This window comes from Misgurnus anguillicaudatus, chromosome 21 (assembly GCF_027580225.2).
Source record: "Misgurnus anguillicaudatus chromosome 21, ASM2758022v2, whole genome shotgun sequence".
In the NCBI taxonomy this organism is placed as follows: domain Eukaryota; kingdom Metazoa; phylum Chordata; class Actinopteri; order Cypriniformes; family Cobitidae; genus Misgurnus; species Misgurnus anguillicaudatus.
This window is the reverse complement of record NC_073357.2, coordinates 54,064,034-54,082,900: the sequence shown is the minus strand read 5'-3', so window position 1 is coordinate 54,082,900 and position 18,867 is coordinate 54,064,034. Positions and strand designations below refer to the sequence as shown.

Genomic DNA, 18,867 nt, shown 5'->3' with positions numbered 1-18,867 from the left:
AAAAAATACCCATCTTCCTCTGTGAACCCTAGAAATGATAGAGTTAGCCGGGGTTCATTTATTTGTTGGTGTGCAACTTTATAATGGTGTCACATATTGTTTTAAGGTTAAAAGGGTTTTTCCCTGGACCACAAAACCATAAGGGTCAATTGTTTTGCAAAAAATCGAAATATTGAGAAAATTGCATTTAAAGTTGTATTGATGAAGTCCTTAGCAGCACATATTACTAATGATATTTTTTTTATATATTTACAGTAAGGAGTTTACAAAATATCTTCATGGAAATTATAATTTTATAATTTTGACCCATACAATGTAATAGCAATGGCTATTGCTACAAATATAAATGTGCTACTTATGACTGATTTTGTGGTTAAATGTCCATCCATTTTTATTTTTCAATCTATTTTATTAAGATACAAACAGAAAATACAGGAAATATGTACAAAAAAATAAATAAAAAATTAAATGTTAAGGACTAAATGTCTTCTTTAGGCATCGTCTGTGTTTAGTGTGTCCTCTCTTCGCACTAAACACATCTTGAGCGTTTTTGAGCAGAATGAAGTAAAAGATTTCTTTAAAATTAGGATTTAATTTTATTTAGGTCTAAGGGATCCTGCAGTTTCCTGCTATTGCTCAAGTGGAAGGGAGTTTACCCTAAAAACTTGACACATCAGTTTTCATTTTTATACAGTTTTTAATACTATCTACACATTTCCTGTATTTTCTGGATGTATTCTATTAAAGAGACTGAGAAACAATTATATATGATCACTATAACATTGCAAAAACTCTATATCATGAGAGTTTTGTCTGCTTCAGTATTATATTTGTGATTTTATTTTATTTTTTATTTTATGTGGCAGCTGTGATCAGATGTGCCCCCAAAATGTGTTTTCTCTTTAAACAGTTTTTATATCCACCCCTCTTTATTGTACACTACACTCACATAAATCCAACTCGGTGACTAATCACACCATTAGATGTTGTTCAGCAATTTACGAATTGGTTTCAAGGGAAATATATAAATGCACAGTTTAGCAGTATCCGATGTTGAATTCCCTAGCATAATATTTTTTTTTTCAAAATTGTTTCAAAATTCCTAGAATCTATTATTTCTCCCAGCTGGAGTGTGGTTTCCTGATGATTAAATGGGATATAAGTTATAAACCTCAGGAGAGCGACATATTCGTCTTTTAAAGTGACTCTAACACAATCATCTAGGAATGTGTTATGGGTCATTCTAGGCCTCAGTGTCAGTTTGCATTTGTTATGTTCATCATTAAACCCACTAGATTGACCCTGTGTGTCTTATTGGGTCTAAGCAATGGTACAGTTACTAACCTTACTGGCAGGTGACACAACCTTGATATTCAGAAAATAAATTTTAAAGTCCAATGAGCTTTCAGTCTGCATTCAAGGTGTAAATTTTGTCCATTTGTATGTTCCCTGGGAATCAAACCATTACCTTGATGTGACAAGCACCAGATGAGCTACATATCCTATGGAAACCTCCCCGCTTTTGTTATTTATGTCATGCATATGTCCAGTTTGAATGACCAGAAAATATGCGTTCATGTTTTCAGAAACTGTTTTCACTGGGAGCGGGGGACCGTCAGCTCATCCAGACACCTCTGAATGACAACCTGCCAATCACCTGCAAGAGTGTAGCCCTCCTCTTTCAACAATTAGGTGTGTACCTTAACACAGCATATTGTGTAGTGTGTATATTGTACAGTATACTGTGTGTATATACAGGAAAAATCTATATTTCATCTATGGCAGCTCAGAGCAGTCTGACGCATTTTTTATCTTTTCCATATTTATGCAGACACCTCCTGTCCTTTACAGTTCCGCTCAATGTCTCTTCCTGTAAACATGTTTTTGTGCAGGACATTCATACTGTATGAGCATAATAATAGAGAAGACCAAGGCGATTGTAACAATATTTACATTGCCAGACAATTACTATAAATCTAGATCTACACAAGTGGATTGTGACATTGGTTATAATTGGATCAGGTTTTGCAGTCCATGCTAAAAGTTTCAATTTTTTCAGTTCAAATGTTCTTTCTAAATGATTATATCAAATACAGATAATAATCGTTGTGAAGAACCTTGTGGTCTCTTCTGGACCTTAAGCATAATTTTGTGGTGTTTGACATGTAGATAAGTGAAAGAAATATTCCACTTTCATAAAAATAAAATCCTGATAATTTGCTCATGCCCATGTCATCCAAGTTGTTCATGTCTTTGTTTGTTCAGCCAAGAAGAAATTAAGTTTTTTCAGGAAAACATTCCAGGATTTTTTTCATTTTAATAGACTTTATTGGACCCCAACAGTTTACAGTTTCAATGCAGTTTAAAATTGCCATTTCAACGCAACTTCAAAGGGATCTAAACGATCCCAAACGAGGCATAAGGGTCCTATCTAGCGAAACAATTGTCATTTCCGGCAAGAAAAATAAAAAATATGCACTTTCAAACCACAACCACTTGTCTTGCACTAGCCGTGTGATGCGCCAGCACGACCTTACGTATTTGCGTATGCACGTCGAAAATCACCTGTCACATTTGTGAAACGCACATTTGCGGACCATTTTAAACAATAAACTGACACAAAGACGTTAATTTGACATTAATCTCTTGACGCGCACTAATTCGTGGGAGGGATGATGTCAGTTTTTTTAACACTGCAAACGCTAACAATATCTATATAGCCTACTGTCTACCAACATTAATAATATTAATATTACTATACATCGTTTAAAAGGTCTATGGGTTTAGCATCAGTGTATGGTCTCTGTTTTGAGATACAGATGTTCTAGCATCAGAAATGTAGTATTTTGTGACAGAAGTCCAGATGACAACATGCAAAATATAAATGGGACTTCTTACCTTTGTGTTGATATAACGATCGCTAGTCGTATCCAGTATGTTTCAGGTGTGTGAATAACCCATGAAAACCTTCAAATTGAATACATCCAATGACCATTTTTGTCCACAAATGCGTATAATCCATGAAATATAGATTTATAGTCTGTTACATCAGATTTCGCATGAACATCTTGTAATAGAATATAATATACAATCTGAGGACTATTTATGTCGTAACAGTGTGTATGAGATTACACTTTAGGTTCTAGTAAACGCGTAAACCTGCGGTCAAACTTTGTTTTTAAAAGTAGGCAGGAGTATAATACATAATATCCAAACAGCGCTGTCAAAAACAGTGACGTCATTTGACTCGCTCGTTCCTCTAATGACTTCATGGAAAATATTAATAGGCAGAACGTGCCAGGGCTCCAGACTGCAACCAAAATTTGAGAGTGTGCCACTGAATTTTACACCCAGTCGCACATGTGCGACCAGTAAATTTGACCTTTTTTGTGATGTGACACTGAATTTGAAACAGCACATTGTACTTTCTGCATCTATCATAAAAGTATTTATTAGTAATACAGTGGAAATTTGTAGAAATGTCATCATTTGATTAGCATGTTGATTTATGGTGTGTGCCCCTACATTTTTTGGTTGCGCCCCTACAATTTTCAGTTGGGGGCCACTGTGCTCCTAGTGAAAAAAGTTAGTCTGGAGATAACGAATCCAATGATCTTTGTGCAACGTTTTATTTCCTGGTGTGGAAACTACATTTTATATGCTAACATAAGAATAAATAATTATAAGAACGAACGTGTATGCATGTAAACAAAGACTTTTATTTTGGGGCTGACTGGCACTTAGAAAAGGCCCAGTCTTACAAAAACCCTTGCAAGAACCTTATTTTTGGGCCTATTGACCTCAAACGTGAAACATAACTTCTTTAGACTTGTGGCTTTGCATTTCTAGGTTTCACACACATATTTATCATTAAGTTTTTTGTAAAAAAAAAAAAAGATGTTATGCAAAAAAAAATTATACCAATGTACTTCAGCCTCTCTAACTTTTTTCATTTTTATCTAAAAATAATTTTGAAACCTGGAAAATGAAGCTTAAAGTGTCTTCTGTCTAATCATATTAGTTATGCTTTTACTCTAAATGGTTTAGTAAAAACAACTCTTTTAGTGAAAGTAGGTCTTTTCATGGTTTGGGCTAGAGTGGGGGTGCTTTTCACTTAAAGGTGTTGTATTTAGATTCACTTCTGTTGTTTCTTTTAACTATATAACCAATTTAATCCATAATTCACCGAATAATCTTTTGTTTTAAGTCCTCATAAAATCAAAATGTAAGTTTTTAGCTTTTAGTATTTTAGCATATAAGCCACAGTGGTACAAAACAGACAAAAATCACATTGATATAAGATATAATCATTCAAAAAGTTTGTCATATGGGCCAAAAGAAGTCTAGAATTTTTATGACATCATTCTGCACTTAAGCTTCTCATCTAATTTCCTGTCCAATCAAATGCTTTTTTAGAATCTGAAGTGTTCTGGAATGCGCAGCGTTTTTCGATGTCTTGACGTCATTTTTTACTGCAAGAGGATGTCTGTGTGAACATATCGAGTAGCCCCTCCCCTTTAATAATTTTAGGAATGCGACAGGCCCTGACATTATTAAAGGGGAGGGGCTACTCAATACGTTCCCACTGACTTCCTGTTTCAGTTAAAATGACGTCAACACAATGGACTTAATTGTTTCCTGTTTTTAAAAAAAAATGTTTTCTTTGAGCTTGATGTGTTACTTGATGTAGCTTCTCTGCGGTTGGGTGACTTCTGATTGGCTGCACCTTGCGTCCTCTATGCAGAAGTACACAAAAACAATTCTTTCCACTCAGTTATTTTCCGAATTTTGAGTGCACACATGGTTTTGAAAGCATTCAATCAAATCTGTTTTGCGAGAATTTGTCATACAAAGACAAAAATAAGTTTCGAGCAGTGTGCACGTTTCTCATTCCTCAAGATGAACATAATTTGCTTATGAAAAGCGCCAATGCATTGAAGTCTGATGTAATGAATGTTTCAGTTCTGGATGTCCGGTGTGTTCAGCTAGATTAAAACACGCAGGATTTGGAGAGACACGCACACGGTCATTCACATGCACGCACAGTTTTACTCTTGCTACGATATGTGCGGCAATAATACGGTCCAGCTGCGGTCCTTGACATTATTACTTTCCAAAGCCTTTTGTCAGTTCAAATAAGCAGATTTTTCAAATAGCACAAACACAACACATCGCACAGACTGAAAACATGAGGCCTTGTCTGCGATTCTTAATCTGGAACATAAAAGCTGAGGTTTTGATTAGGCAGTCAATATTTTCTTTATTTTGTGATGCATTTTTGTTTCGTGCCATTATATGTCATCTATTCTGTGATCACAGGGTTTAATATTTTAAGGCCCGGTCATGATTTATTTTCAGCAAAATGCGACTTGAACTGTTGAACTATTGATCTTAAAAGTGGGCTTATTTATTTTACAGTGTTTCATTTTTTAGGGATTGCTGTGGATTGCTTTAATAATACAAAACTGCTCATTATTGTGTTTTATCACAATAAATATTTGTGTTACTACACAGAGTAAAGTACCGAAAAAGGTTACCGAATTCCAGGTAGATACAACGACCCTAGTGACATTTCTCAGGTCATTGGTACCTACTCTCTTTCCTGATGGAAAGTTCACAAGTTGGGTTGGCCATAGTCTTTGGCCTAACAAAGACAAAAACAAAACAGCATCCCAAACCTTAATCTCTGTGCATGGTTCTGTTTGTGATTTGAGAAACTATTATTTAATTATTTCTCATACACCCAGCTGCAGATTTAGAAACACCTCATTAAAAGATGGGCGACACACAGCAAAAAAGTCGCTGGTGGTCATTTATTTCAATTGAAGATTGCAGATTTCCGGCAACAAGTGCGACAGCGACCGTTGGTGGCAGTAAGTGGGCTACGTGAAATAGTTGAGAACAGTTTAACTTGATGTAAATGACGAGCAACTTTCCGGTGTGACGGCCAATGAGAGTGAAGCAATGGAGTTCACGTCATCCATCTTTCGTAATTTGCAGAGAGGACGGTTTCTCATTTGTTTATAGTTGTTACTAAGACAACCAGAATTAGGAACATCTCCTAACATCCTCATTTAAAGAGACTAGCGACACACAGCAACAAAGTCGGTGGGGCGGGATCTCATTAGAGAAGGTCAAAAATTAATCGCATACAAAATAAAAGATTACATAATATATTTGTATTTGTATTGTGTGTAATTAGTACTGTATGTATATATAAATACAAACATGCATGTATAAATTTAAGAATTTTTTTTATTTCTGCATATGTTTTTTAATTTATATATATAATAGCTGTGTCCCAATTCAAGGGCTGCGACCTTCTAAGGACGTATTTTAAGACCGATTGTGTCACAACAGCGCGACTTGAGGCTAGTAAGGCCGGCCCAATTCAAAGGATGCTTAGAATGAAGCCTCAAAATGCGTCCTCATTTCTCCGCGATGTTAAGGATAGAACGAATGGATCCTTAACAGCCGAGGATATCCCAAGATTCATTGCGCGCCTGCAACGGCTGCATATAACGGCTGGATATTCTAAAATAAACAATTAAAACCTTCATTAAAAAAGTGTATTTTTCAGAAAACATTGTTTCTTGTCACTGTTTTAGTATTATAAGTTATGTTTTGTGTTAATATTATTATTTTTATGATGCATATATTTCTAATGTTGATAATTTAATATACTGTTGAATAGTTTAATCTACATCAACGTGTCATATTTTCTAAACTAAATTAATATTTTTCTGATTTCATATTGATTTTAATAAGTCAGAAACGCAGCAGGTGACGCCAATTATGGGTCGTCCGAAGGTTAGACCGTCTCATTTCAGTTCTCTTCGCGAACTTCTGAGGCTGCCACCTTGAAAGACCGAGTGCTCATCTTTAAAGTCCCATGCTTATAAGGTCGCAGCCCTTGAATTGGGACACAGCTAGAGACGTCAGAAAGGAGAAACGGTTCCTCTCTTTACTTTCGTAAAGATTACATAAACAAGCAATATTTGTTATTGATTGTTAAAAAGTAGAAATTTCAGGCTTTCTTTAGGCATATATATCATGTTTGAGTGATGAGTATTGGTGGAGTATCAACTGATTTTTGTAACGTGTAAAGTTTGGGATCATTACGTTCTTATCATTACAATACATTCAGCATCTGAACTGAAAGCATCCACTGCTGTTTCACCAAGCATCGCTGAAACAAGGTAACGTAGCCTACATTGATGTTCGCTGATTTTAATCCCATACTGTATTTGTAGCGATGTAGTGATTTGGTTTGACTAGATATGATGTTTAGCTTTGATGTTTTTAAGTAGTAAACGTATTCACGTTCAATTGCAACAGAGTATAGCCTAAAAAAGAACCCTTCACACAAATGCATGCACCCTCGTCTCTCTTTCACGCGTCAGACCAATCGCGGCAATGCATCACATATGCTTAAACTTTTATGTAGCCACGCAACAATAATTTTCGCATGCATTCACTGTATACACCGGGATTTGTTGTCACGACGGATGCTTCACCTAAAATGCACCACAATGCAAGTGATGCAAGTCACACACACACAGGTTGCTAGGTTACCATAGCAAATAGGCTCACCCCAGAAATTACATAAGCCGTTTCTCAATATGCGTTCTTATCTGTACTTGCGTTCTTGTGGACTTGTGAAACGTCATCAGTCGCGGCCCAAGTACTGTTCCAATTCAAAGTTCGCATCAAGCCCAAGTTCACATAAAATCCCCGGATGTGTTCTTGGTCCGCCCATTTCATCGAGGATGCATCAGAGGAGACTTGTGTGGACTTATGACAGCGAAGTTTCCCAGAATGCATTTCGCGTCAGGAGTTCGTTCTTCCGAGTCTGAACTTGCAAGTTCGAACTACGAAGGACACAAGTCCGAGTTTGGCGTACTTGGTATTGAGAAACGGCTATATTATTTGTTAGTAGCCTAATGGTAAATACTTCAGGTGTAGAAATCTACATAAACCAGATATTGACTTTGATGTCAGGGCTAGATTACAGCATGAAACCTGTTGTGCATATTAATAAATTAAATTGCTTAATTGTTGGCACTTACAGTAAAAACACTAAATGGGTAAAAATTGCATTAAATAGGCTTAGTTTTAGAGACAAATGTTGGAGTTGCAATCAATACCTGTTTTTTTTTTTATAAAAGCCAAATGCTTGATCATTTTACAGTCACATCATTTTCATTATGCATTATTGTTTTGTTTGTTTAAAAACACACCAAAAAATTTACCCGATTAATCGATCGATCAAGTATTAGATTAATCGATTACAAAAAGAATCGATAGCTGCAGCCCTACATTATTTGTTTCATCAGTCTATTTAATCATACATGTATTCGTATACATTTATGCATTTGGCAGATGTGTTTAACCAAAGTGCATTGCAATGCATCAATAAGTGTTCGACAGAAATGCTTGCCTGTCAAATATAAGCCTGTTTTCACTCCTAGCCTCCAATAGCACATAATTATCAGTCACTTTATCCTCTCTTTCAGAGGTCGCAGAGGAGTGAGGACTGATGGCTTGTCTCTTAACGCAAAAAGCGGAGGAAAATGAACATGTTTGCTGTTATAAGTCGGACTGTTTATTGTTTGCTGCTTTTTGTGTGCATGGGTCAGAAATGTGTAGCTGTTCCAATAGATAAGTACATTTCACAAGGTCGGAGAGTTTGAATGGACGCCTTACAAATAAGATTGTGAAATGGGTTGTTGTGTTTTTGGGTCGAGAAATGACACTGACATTCCAGAGCATAACGTGTCGGTCATTTCTGTAGACATACAGAAGAGATATTATTGGTGTCTATGGAGTTGGTGGCTTCATTTATAGATCACAATATCATGGAGATTTATGGAGTCTTGGGCTTGTAAGAAACAAAGTTTCTTCTTACTTTCTTTAAGTGTCTTGCATGCATGCATGCATGCATTTGTGTTATATTGAACCATATGAAGGCTCTTTGGACTAGTCGTTGTAAAAAAGTTCAGCAAGTGACGCATTTACGATGATTTAATACGTCTCTGAAATAGATCGAATGGAATGACAAATATGCAATTGACTTTACGTCCCCAAACGTTTCATCGTCTGTTTGCTCATTCAGGTATTCGCTCAACAGAACAGACAATGTGATTTTTCATATCTTGTTCCTGTTTATTGGTGCGTATCATAGTTTGACACAGACATAATGGAAACGCTGACCCTGTCGAGCGGCGGATACGTCTGTTAATGGCTCGTTGTCTCCATTTCTGTCGAGCGTGTGATTAATAGCCAGTGTGGTATGTTTATGACAAACAAAAACAGGAACTGTAAACTTTTATCTTTCGCTCTCCCCTCCGAGTGTTTGGAGTTTAATTTATATCGTATTTCATAGTCATCACTCACTGAGCATTTTTGCGTTATCATGTTTTGATTAAGGTCGATGTGCGACAAGAAATTGGTTGTGACCTAATTGCGGGGGTATTTGTCCTCCCACTGTGTATTTATGATACGATAAATAACAACTCTTACTGTACTTCAAATTAAATAACTAATTACTGTTATCCCTTAACAACCCCTTGGAGTTTGTTCACTTAAAATGAATGGGTCTTGATTAAATTTGTACTGCACGTCAAATTGTTGCTTAACATTAATACTTTGGGTTTTTTGTCTTCCAGGAATCCAGAACGTTCTTAGCCTTTTTTGCGCGGTTCTAACAGAGCACAAGGTTTTGTTCCACTCCTCCAGCTATCAGAGATTAGGAGAGGCCTGTCGTGCCTTGGAGTCCCTCATGTTTCCTCTCAGATACAGGTGGGTGATTGTTAGCTATTACAGATATGCCCAGAAAAAATGATCACGTCGATTACATCATCTCATATTATTATCTATATCATAAGCAAATCTCATGTAATATCTCAATCAATAAAGTGCATTATAGGCTAGCATTGGAACTAAATTGCTATCTAAGACAGTGGTTCTCAAAAATTTTCAGGGTGCGGCTCCCCCCACTTATAAAATGTATGGCATAAAACATTAAAATTTGAATTAAACAAAAATATTGAAATATACAATGTAGTGCTGTTGGTTAGTAGATTTATTTTTTTTACACAGAATTCATGATCAAATAATGTGTTTTATAAAATGTCATAAAACGGCCCCTGCTTTGAGAACTACTGGTCATCTAAATAATACATTTGTGGGAATGTATTAATCGACACTTCATGTTTGAATGTAAATGTATATCAAAATGGCACTCTGGCTCCATGTTGGTAAGTAAGATGATTTTTTGGTTCTCATGACTAGTCGTCATATTACGAATACACACGAGAATACACACGAATGCACACGAGACTTACGAGAACTAGTGATTGTCTTACAAACCGACATGGAGCCGTTGTTGTGTCGAAGTCTGTTTCTTGTCGAAGTCTGTTCCCTTTATGTGTTTCTTATAACGTTTTCAACACGTTACGTTTATAATTTATTTAAAAAGATTAAGATTTGAATTGGTTATACTAAAAATCAATAATATCATGGATTCTATAATACAATTTATTAAATATTTCATACATTTGACAGTTTTCTATAAGGGTATTCATTTTAACATGTAGCCTGTCTTTTTCTTTTTTCTCTACTGTTTTTTTTTATGTTATGTTTGCATACATAATAAATATATATTATACATATAATATGATTCATACTGTAAAAATAATTGACTTACAATTAAAAACAATAAAGATACATTACATAAATGCACACATTTATCTCAGTAGCCATTAAAACTTTTAATATGTATAAATAATAAACGTATAATGTGATAAAACGCTATATAAAACACTACACCAAAGGAAAACATAAGGGGAACAGACTTCGACACAACACTGGGGTGCCACCATTTTTTATCTAGATTTGCTTATATTCAAACACGACGTATTGATCCCTCAAATATCTTTTCAATACGCTCAAAATAAGAATTGTTTTCTCTCACAAATGTATTGTATTTATTTTAGAAGACATTTTTAAACTCACAATTAATTTTTTTTTGATGATGCAGGGCTTGAAATTGGGACCATTTTGGTTGCATGTGCTCCTGAAATTTATTTGGTGTGACTTTAAAAAATATTTGGGAGCATTTGTGCGAGTGCAAATGATTGTCGTGGTGCAACATGTTTTAATTTCTTTAAGAAACGTTTGCATATACTGTGAAATAATTAGCGAATGTCTCATAGAGACCAAAGAAACTTTACATGGATGACTTTCAAGCTGTTTTTAGCATCTAAGGAGGAAACAAATACATTTGGGATTGTTAAATACACACTGACAACCCATCATAAAAGTCTGTTGAACGTAATGAAGTTAAACTATTGTATAGAAAAATCTACTTTTAAATCAATAAAATGAAGGTTTTTAAACTATTTTTATTTCTTAAGTAGTTTAATCACACTCAACAGATTTGTACTTTCATTTTTTAATTTCAACAAAGTTTTGTTATGCAGCACTTTGACAAAAAAATTAAAATGCTCTGATGTAAATGTTCTGATGTAAATAAATTTTTTAATTTGTTTTTGTTTTTTTAGAAAATTTAAATCATTACATTTTATGAATTCAGTTTATTAAATATGCTGTTTGATAAGCGAAATTGAATTAACCATTAAAGAAAATAAAAAGTGAAAATACAGAATCCGGAAAAATTTTAACAAAAAAAATGGGATTTTATAAAAATAAATTTGTATATTTATTAAATAACTGAATTCAAAATAAATAATTTCAAATAACATTAAATGATTATAGGGCCCCATGAATCTACACCTTTTACGCATAAGAGCTTGTTTAAAATGGGCCAAGCACAAGTCAAGTGTGTGGCAAATAATTAAAGATAAAGTTTGATTGTTTAAGCTTTTAATCTTCAGAATAATGAAGTTGTGGTGCTTCTATATAATTTTAAATGGAAGCTCCTAAATTTTTTCTGGTGCTCCTTACTTTTACAGCTCTTGGAAGCACCAGTGCTACCTACTAAAAAAAGTTAATTTCGAGCCTAGTGATGGATGGGCTTTAAAAAAAGAAGTACCATGCAACGCCTTTACAAAGCTAGACAAAGCCAGGATATTATTTAGTATTAAATGTGTTCGGCTAAAAGGAGAAAGTCATATATATACTTACAGTAGGATGGCATTAGGGTGAGTAAATTATGGGGTCATTTTCGGCGAACTATTCTTTTAATGCATCCTGCAAAGTGATACTCATTTAATTTGTAATTAGGTCTATTTTTATGATCTTGTACAACAGTGTGTTCTTTCTTTGTGCTATGTGTTCAACAAGAACAGTATGCTGTTAACTTTTTGCTTGAAGTGATGATAACGGTTACCTAACACTTATTTTTACCACAGTTACCCTTACATTCCCATCCTCCCATCTCGACTACTGGAGGTGTTGAGCTCACCAACGCCCTTCATCATTGGCGTACACTCCATGTTCCAGAACGAGATCCAGGAGCTGGTGAGCTCGAGTGCCTTAAAGCATTTCTCAAAATAGATGCAGTTTCGTGACTAATTTCTGATTTTGTTGTGCGTTCACAGCTTGATGTCATCATCGCTGATCTTGATGGAGGAACGATAAAGATACCCGAGTGTATACATCTCTCCCAGCTGCCTGAACCCCTGCTGTACGATACTCAAAAAATACTGTCCATGGTAAATAATACTCCAACATAATCGTTATGCAAATATAATAATTTGTGCACACATTTTTATTTTGGCCCCCACGATTTGAAGTAAAAAACATTTGAGGTGAAGTGTAAATGGTAAAATATTTTCATAATATCACCAAAAACTTGCAGACCTGCACTAAGTGAAGGGCCCAGACTATATATAGAGACCAGAATATCAGTGGTACCATATCATTCACATACATGTCCTAAAAAAATAAATCATAAAAAAACAAATGTCTTAACATAACATCTATCTTTGCATTTGCCAAATGCATTTATCCAAAGTGACGATGCATGCAAGTTATACATTTTTCTGTCACAGTGGGTTTCCTTGAAATCAAACCCACAACCTTTGGCATTGCTAGCACTACCGATTGAGCTACAGAAACCTTTGTGCCCAGTTATGCGAAGGAAATAAATGTGAAAATCTAGTATCGTATGCAGTTATTTTTGGTTCTGCTGACGTAGATATTACACATCGTACCTATAAAAATGTACTTATTTCATAATCTTTATTAGCTAATCTGCACTTTTGAGCAATGATGCTGACCTGAGGCATTCCTTGAACTGTATTTGCACCATTCACCACCTTCCCACAGATAACCAGATATTTTTTCCTATAAATATCTTCTTTCTCTTCCAGGTTTTGAACCCAGATTTGGAAGCAGCTGATAATGCCTTCCCTCCCCTGCGTACTTCTCCATCTAACCTCAAGCTGCTGGTAGGACCACCAATACCCGCTTCATCTGCATGCTTTTCCAATCGCAAAGTAACACGCAGAGTTCCAGAACGAGTGGCACGGAAAGCTCACATTGGGCCTTCGGGGGGCTAAAATATGCATTGAAGGAGTTTGAACTCCCCTCACATACTCGGTTTATTTTAAGACGAGTGAAAATCTTCACTCTGACTCATGCCTCCCTCAGATGTTCGTCTGGTATTGCTTACACGTCTCTGATTCCTCCTCCTATTTTGGCTCTTTTTTTACAGGATAAAGAGGTGAGGGCCGTCTTCCTGCGTTTGTTTGCACAACTCCTCCAGGGCTACAGGTCATGCCTGCAACTCATTCGCATCCATGCCGAACCCGTGATTCACTTTCATAAGGTGAGAGAGATGCTGATGGTTGATGAACTTGATGATGATTTCATACCTTCTTATGGGAAATCCATGTCAGGAATGTTACGTTATTATGTTACCCTCAAAACACATACACGGGGTTAATATTGTGGTGGTTTAATATATACCATGGTGTTGAATAATTACGTATATTATATATACGTGACCCTGTCCAGGTTGAAGTCTCATAATTTAATTATGAGATTAGGAGCATCAAAGTTTGATTTCAATTTTAGGTTTTACTTGAATTTCAATCTTTGACATGGCACCTCAATGTAATCTAAGATGTTAATGTCTTTCTTTGTTTAGTCGAGAAGAAATTAAGTTTTTTGAGAAAAACATTCTAGGATTTTTCTCCATATAGTGGACTTTAGTGGACCTCAGTTTCAATGCAGCTTCAAAGGGCTCTAAACCTTTTGCATTATGGCCCACCAATGACTGTTTAAAACATTGCAAAGACCAGCTTTCTAAACATGATCGTATCAACGCAGAATAACAAAAAAATGCATTGCGATATGCCTTTAGCATTACTAAAGTCACTTAAATCACTAAAGGTACACCTGGAAAACCCAAAAAACATTTAAAGTGGAAGGTGGACTTTTAGGCTTAGACTTTATTAGTACTCAACAGTAGTACATTTGAGAAGTTACATCTTTAAAGGTAAACTATACAGCCGCAGAAAACATTAAGAGACCATTTCAAGACTGTTTTCAGTTTATCTAAATGGACTATTTATAGCTATGTGTTTAAGTAAAAATTATAATTATTTGTTGGGATGCTCAGGATTTTCGCAGCCGATGCCGATTACCGATTTGTTATCTACGTGATCGGCCTATACCAATTCCGATACCGTTTTTTTTAAGCTGATATGCAAGCTCTTTGATGACTGTAACTGTTAACATTATTTCTAGATAAAGTAATACCACAAATGTTGGCTTTTTATATTACTTGCAGTAATTAGGTATATTATTGTTTTAATAGAGAATCAAATAAATTAGCACAACAAATATTTATTCTGCAAAGAGAAATTTAATATGTCTTTAAAAAGGCTTATGTCTGTTTAAAGTAATGAAAATTAAACGCTTCACAGTATTTACTGTATGAATTAAATATACACGCATTCGTATGAAGTACAACAGTTCTTTAGTGAAGAGCAGAAAGTGATTTTTTTTAGATTAATTAGGTTACTGTAGCTTTAAGACGTGAGAGAGATCGCTCTGTTCACGTGCAATGATGACAGGCTGCTGTGTGCACGTGGCGGGTGTACGCAAACAAGAGCAGCTGTGATGAAAATTAAAGTTTAAATGCTCAAAACTTTAAAACGCATGCAGTTACAATTGCCCGCGATAGATATGTGTTGTATACGCACATATCTCTTTAAAGGCAAAGAGAGAAATCAAAATCTGCATGTCACATATGAACAACGGGTTGTAAAAATGCTCACACTGCGTAAAAATGGTCTTTAACTGCAGTTGCATTCAGGAGCCCTGTGATGACAAAGTAAACAGAAAGTTTGGTTCATGAGATCGGAGTCATTTAAGCCATTATTGGCCGATACACGCATGAAGTATGCAATACTTGGCCGATTGGCCGATACATCCCAAATATTTTGTTTCATTCTATCAACTACCAAAAAACATTTCTGCCAAATTCCTTTTAAAACATTATTTTTTATTAGGAATTTGGCAGAAATTCATGAACCGCATACAATTATTTGCAAAAATTTAAATAGGAAAAAAGATTAGGTTTTGAATAAGCTTACTGCAAAGAAAACAAGTTCAAAATAATATTTTAACAACACATTGCTAATGTTTTAATATTTATTGTTTGAACAATTTAAAAGTGAATATTTGATGAAATAACCCTGATTTTTAAAAACATCTTGCATGAGTCCTTTCATGCTCTCAGTCTTGTACATTGCTGTTGTGTTGACTTTGTCACTCCTGAGGTTCGCTGTTTGAAGTCAACGGACACTGATCTGAAATCATGACAGGCTACATGTAGACATGATTATAAAAGGCAAAACTGAAGTGGTCTATTGATTTTTTTTTTTTTTTAGGCATAAGCGTCCTATCTAGCAAAACAACTGTCATTTTCGCCAAAAAAATTACTTTTAAACCACAACTTCTTGTCTTATGCAGGGTTCACCCCAGAGCCGATAGAGGCGACAAGCGCGGACGATTTACATGTTAAGTCAATGCAAAAATGTGATGTCGGGTTCGGCGCGAATTGAGCGCTGTAGCAAGAAACACGGGCATTGAAAAATCTAAACTTCAGCGGATTTCCGCGCCACCTTAACCAATCAGGACCTTGCTGTAGTAGTGACGTGATTACAGGAAGCGAGCGGAGTCTCAGCGGAGTTGCAGAAGGCTCTCCACTGACGTGAATTTCCGCATGAATCTCTCGAATGACTACAATTTCACGCACGGCTTTCGCACGCAATTGGAGCGAGTAAACTCAAATTTTCAAGCGTCCAATTACACGCGAGTAGCGCGTTTCTGCCGCCTCTACCGGGGCTGGTGTGAATGGACCACACTAGCAGTGTGACGCACCAGTGCGACCTTACGTATTATGTAATCACTTTCAAAATACTGACACAAAGACATTACTTAGTATCATTCCACATACAACAGAGTTGCCCTTTTTCTCCACACTTGTAAACTGTGGAGCGGTAGTTTTGCATACTTCATGCGTGACCTTTCGATGTGACTTCATAATGCGTAAGTTCGCGCTGGTGCTTCACACGGCTAGTGCAAGACAAGAAGTTGTGGTTTAAAAGTATATATTTTGTATTTATTTTTTGGGCGAAAATGACGATCGTTTCGCTAGATAAAACACTTATGGCTCGGTTGAAGCTATGCTGAAACTGCAAACCGTTGAGGTCCACTGTATGGAAAAAAAATCCTGGAATGTTTTCCTCGAAAAACTTAATTTCTTCTCAACTGAACAAAGAAAGTCATAAACATCTTGGATGACATGGGGGGAGTAAATTATCAGAATTTTTTTATGAAAGATTCCTTTAAGAATAAAGTAACATTTTTATCAGTATGTGTGTTGCCTGGGTTCAAGCCCATGACCTTTTGTGCTGCTAACACAATGCTCTGCCACTGAGCTATACAAGAGCAACTTTTAATTTTCATAAATAAATGGCATGTAAATATGTTCATTCAATGACCTTTCATTTCTTATTGTCTGCAAGACATAACACATTTGTGATTTTACTGTTGATTGGTTGATATACAGCATTGTTTGTTTGACCTTAAACCTAAGTCAACTTGTACAAACACCTGCCATACACACACAAAGCCAGACAATGAAAGTATAATCACGTAGATCTCCCTACTTAAGCAATGACCTTTGCATCTTCTTTCTTTGCTTTGCTTTAAAGTGCTCTCTTAAAAAACACAAAAAATGTTTGTTTAAAACTTTTTGGTCCGTCTGAGCCATATGAAAAGAATCCAGCTTACATTTGCGATTGTTGTTTCACCTTGTTTTTGTTTGTGTCGGCCGACGTTTCCATGGCAGCGTTTTCGGTACATCCCTCCTAAAGCACCCCACATGGCTCAGATTATCCAGAAAGAATGCTTTTTTTACCCCTCCTGAATTAACCGAGCATCCTCTGCCAAACACTCCAGCGTTTTACCAGCATGTCTCATGACTTCATAAAACAGAAAATCTGTTTCAAATAAACACATGCCCATCACAACTGATGCGCATCTGGTGATACAGATAACAGGCATCTTCTGTTTAGAAAATCTCTCTGTATCATTGGAATCGAATGTGGCTCGTTGGTTGTGGCTGGATGGATTTCAAAAAGCTCATTTTCGGTAATCGCTGACCTTCTTTTTTTCTCAAAGGCTGCCTTCCTGGGCCAACGGGGCCTTATAGAAAATGACTTCCTGACGAAGGTGTTGGATGGAATGGCCTTTGCGGGTTTCGTGTCTGAACGAGGACCTCCTTACAGAGCCTGTGATCTATTCGATGAGGTGCAGTAACCTTTATAATTTCTCTATAATTCCTTTATAATCAATAAAAGTCAATTTGTTTATTATAGGAATTTTAAATATGTGATCCTAACCCAAAACTAGTAATAAATGGCACGGGTATATTTGTAGCCAACAATACATTGTATGGGTCAAAATTATGTTTTTTTATGCCAAAAATCATAAGGATATAAAATAAAGATCATGTTCCAGGAAGATATTTTGGAAATTTCCTATTGTAAATTTGTAAAAAATGTATTTATTTTAGTAATATGTGTTGCTAAGGACTTCATTTGGAAAACTTTTAAAGGCGATTTTCTCAATATTTTCTGAACGATTTTTTTTTTTTTTTGCACCCTCTGATTCCAGATTTTCTAATAGTTGTATCTCGCCAAATATTGTCCTATTCTAACAAACCATACAGCTTATTTATTCAGCTTTCAGACAATGTATAAATCTTAATTTCCCAAAATGTACCTTTATGGCTGGTTTTGTGCTCCAGGGTCACATATATGGCAGAATGCAAAGTCAGCCGATCATTGTTAAAGGGGCCATGGCATGAAAATCTGACTTTTTTCATGTTTAAGTGCTATGATTGGGTCCCCAGTGCTTTTATCAACCTAGAAAATGTGAAAAAGATCAACACAGTAACTTAGTTTTGGTAAAGCATTCTCTACAAGCACATGAAAAAATAGGTCGTTGAAATTTGGCTCTCCTTATGATGTCATAAGGAGCTCTTATTATAATAATACAACCCCTTAATCTGCACTATCCAACCACAGCACAGCCATTTACTGCAGAGAGAAAGAGATAGAGAGAAAATAATTCACGGCACAATTGAGTTTCAATTGCATCAAACCACCATCATTATTATCAGTGTTTGCACTTCATCAGCTCATTTGCATTTTAAAGGACACACCCAAAACGGCACATTTTTGCACACACCTACAAAGTGTTACTTTTAACATGCTATAATAAATTATCTATATGGTATTTTGAGCTATAACTTCACATATGTGCTCTGGGGACATCAAAGATTTATTTGACATCTTAAAAAAGTTTTGTGACATGGCCCCT

At 35.8% G+C, this 18,867-nt stretch overlaps 1 protein-coding gene across 4 annotated transcripts in view; it reads left to right on the top strand.

The window, feature by feature from the left end:
* The window catches only part of sbf2 (SET binding factor 2), a 183,138-nt gene that overhangs the window by 75,585 nt on the left and 88,686 nt on the right, over positions 1–18,867 (top strand). For all 4 annotated transcript variants that reach the window (XM_073859387.1, XM_073859388.1, XM_073859386.1 and 1 more), the window contains 7 exons: positions 1,587–1,692; positions 9,669–9,801; positions 12,375–12,483; positions 12,564–12,677; positions 13,338–13,415; positions 13,682–13,795; positions 17,665–17,793. In XM_073859387.1, the coding sequence (XP_073715488.1) occupies positions 1,587–1,692; positions 9,669–9,801; positions 12,375–12,483; positions 12,564–12,677; positions 13,338–13,415; positions 13,682–13,795; positions 17,665–17,793 (783 nt within the window). The remainder of the gene's footprint in view (positions 1–1,586; positions 1,693–9,668; positions 9,802–12,374; positions 12,484–12,563; positions 12,678–13,337; positions 13,416–13,681; positions 13,796–17,664; positions 17,794–18,867) is intronic.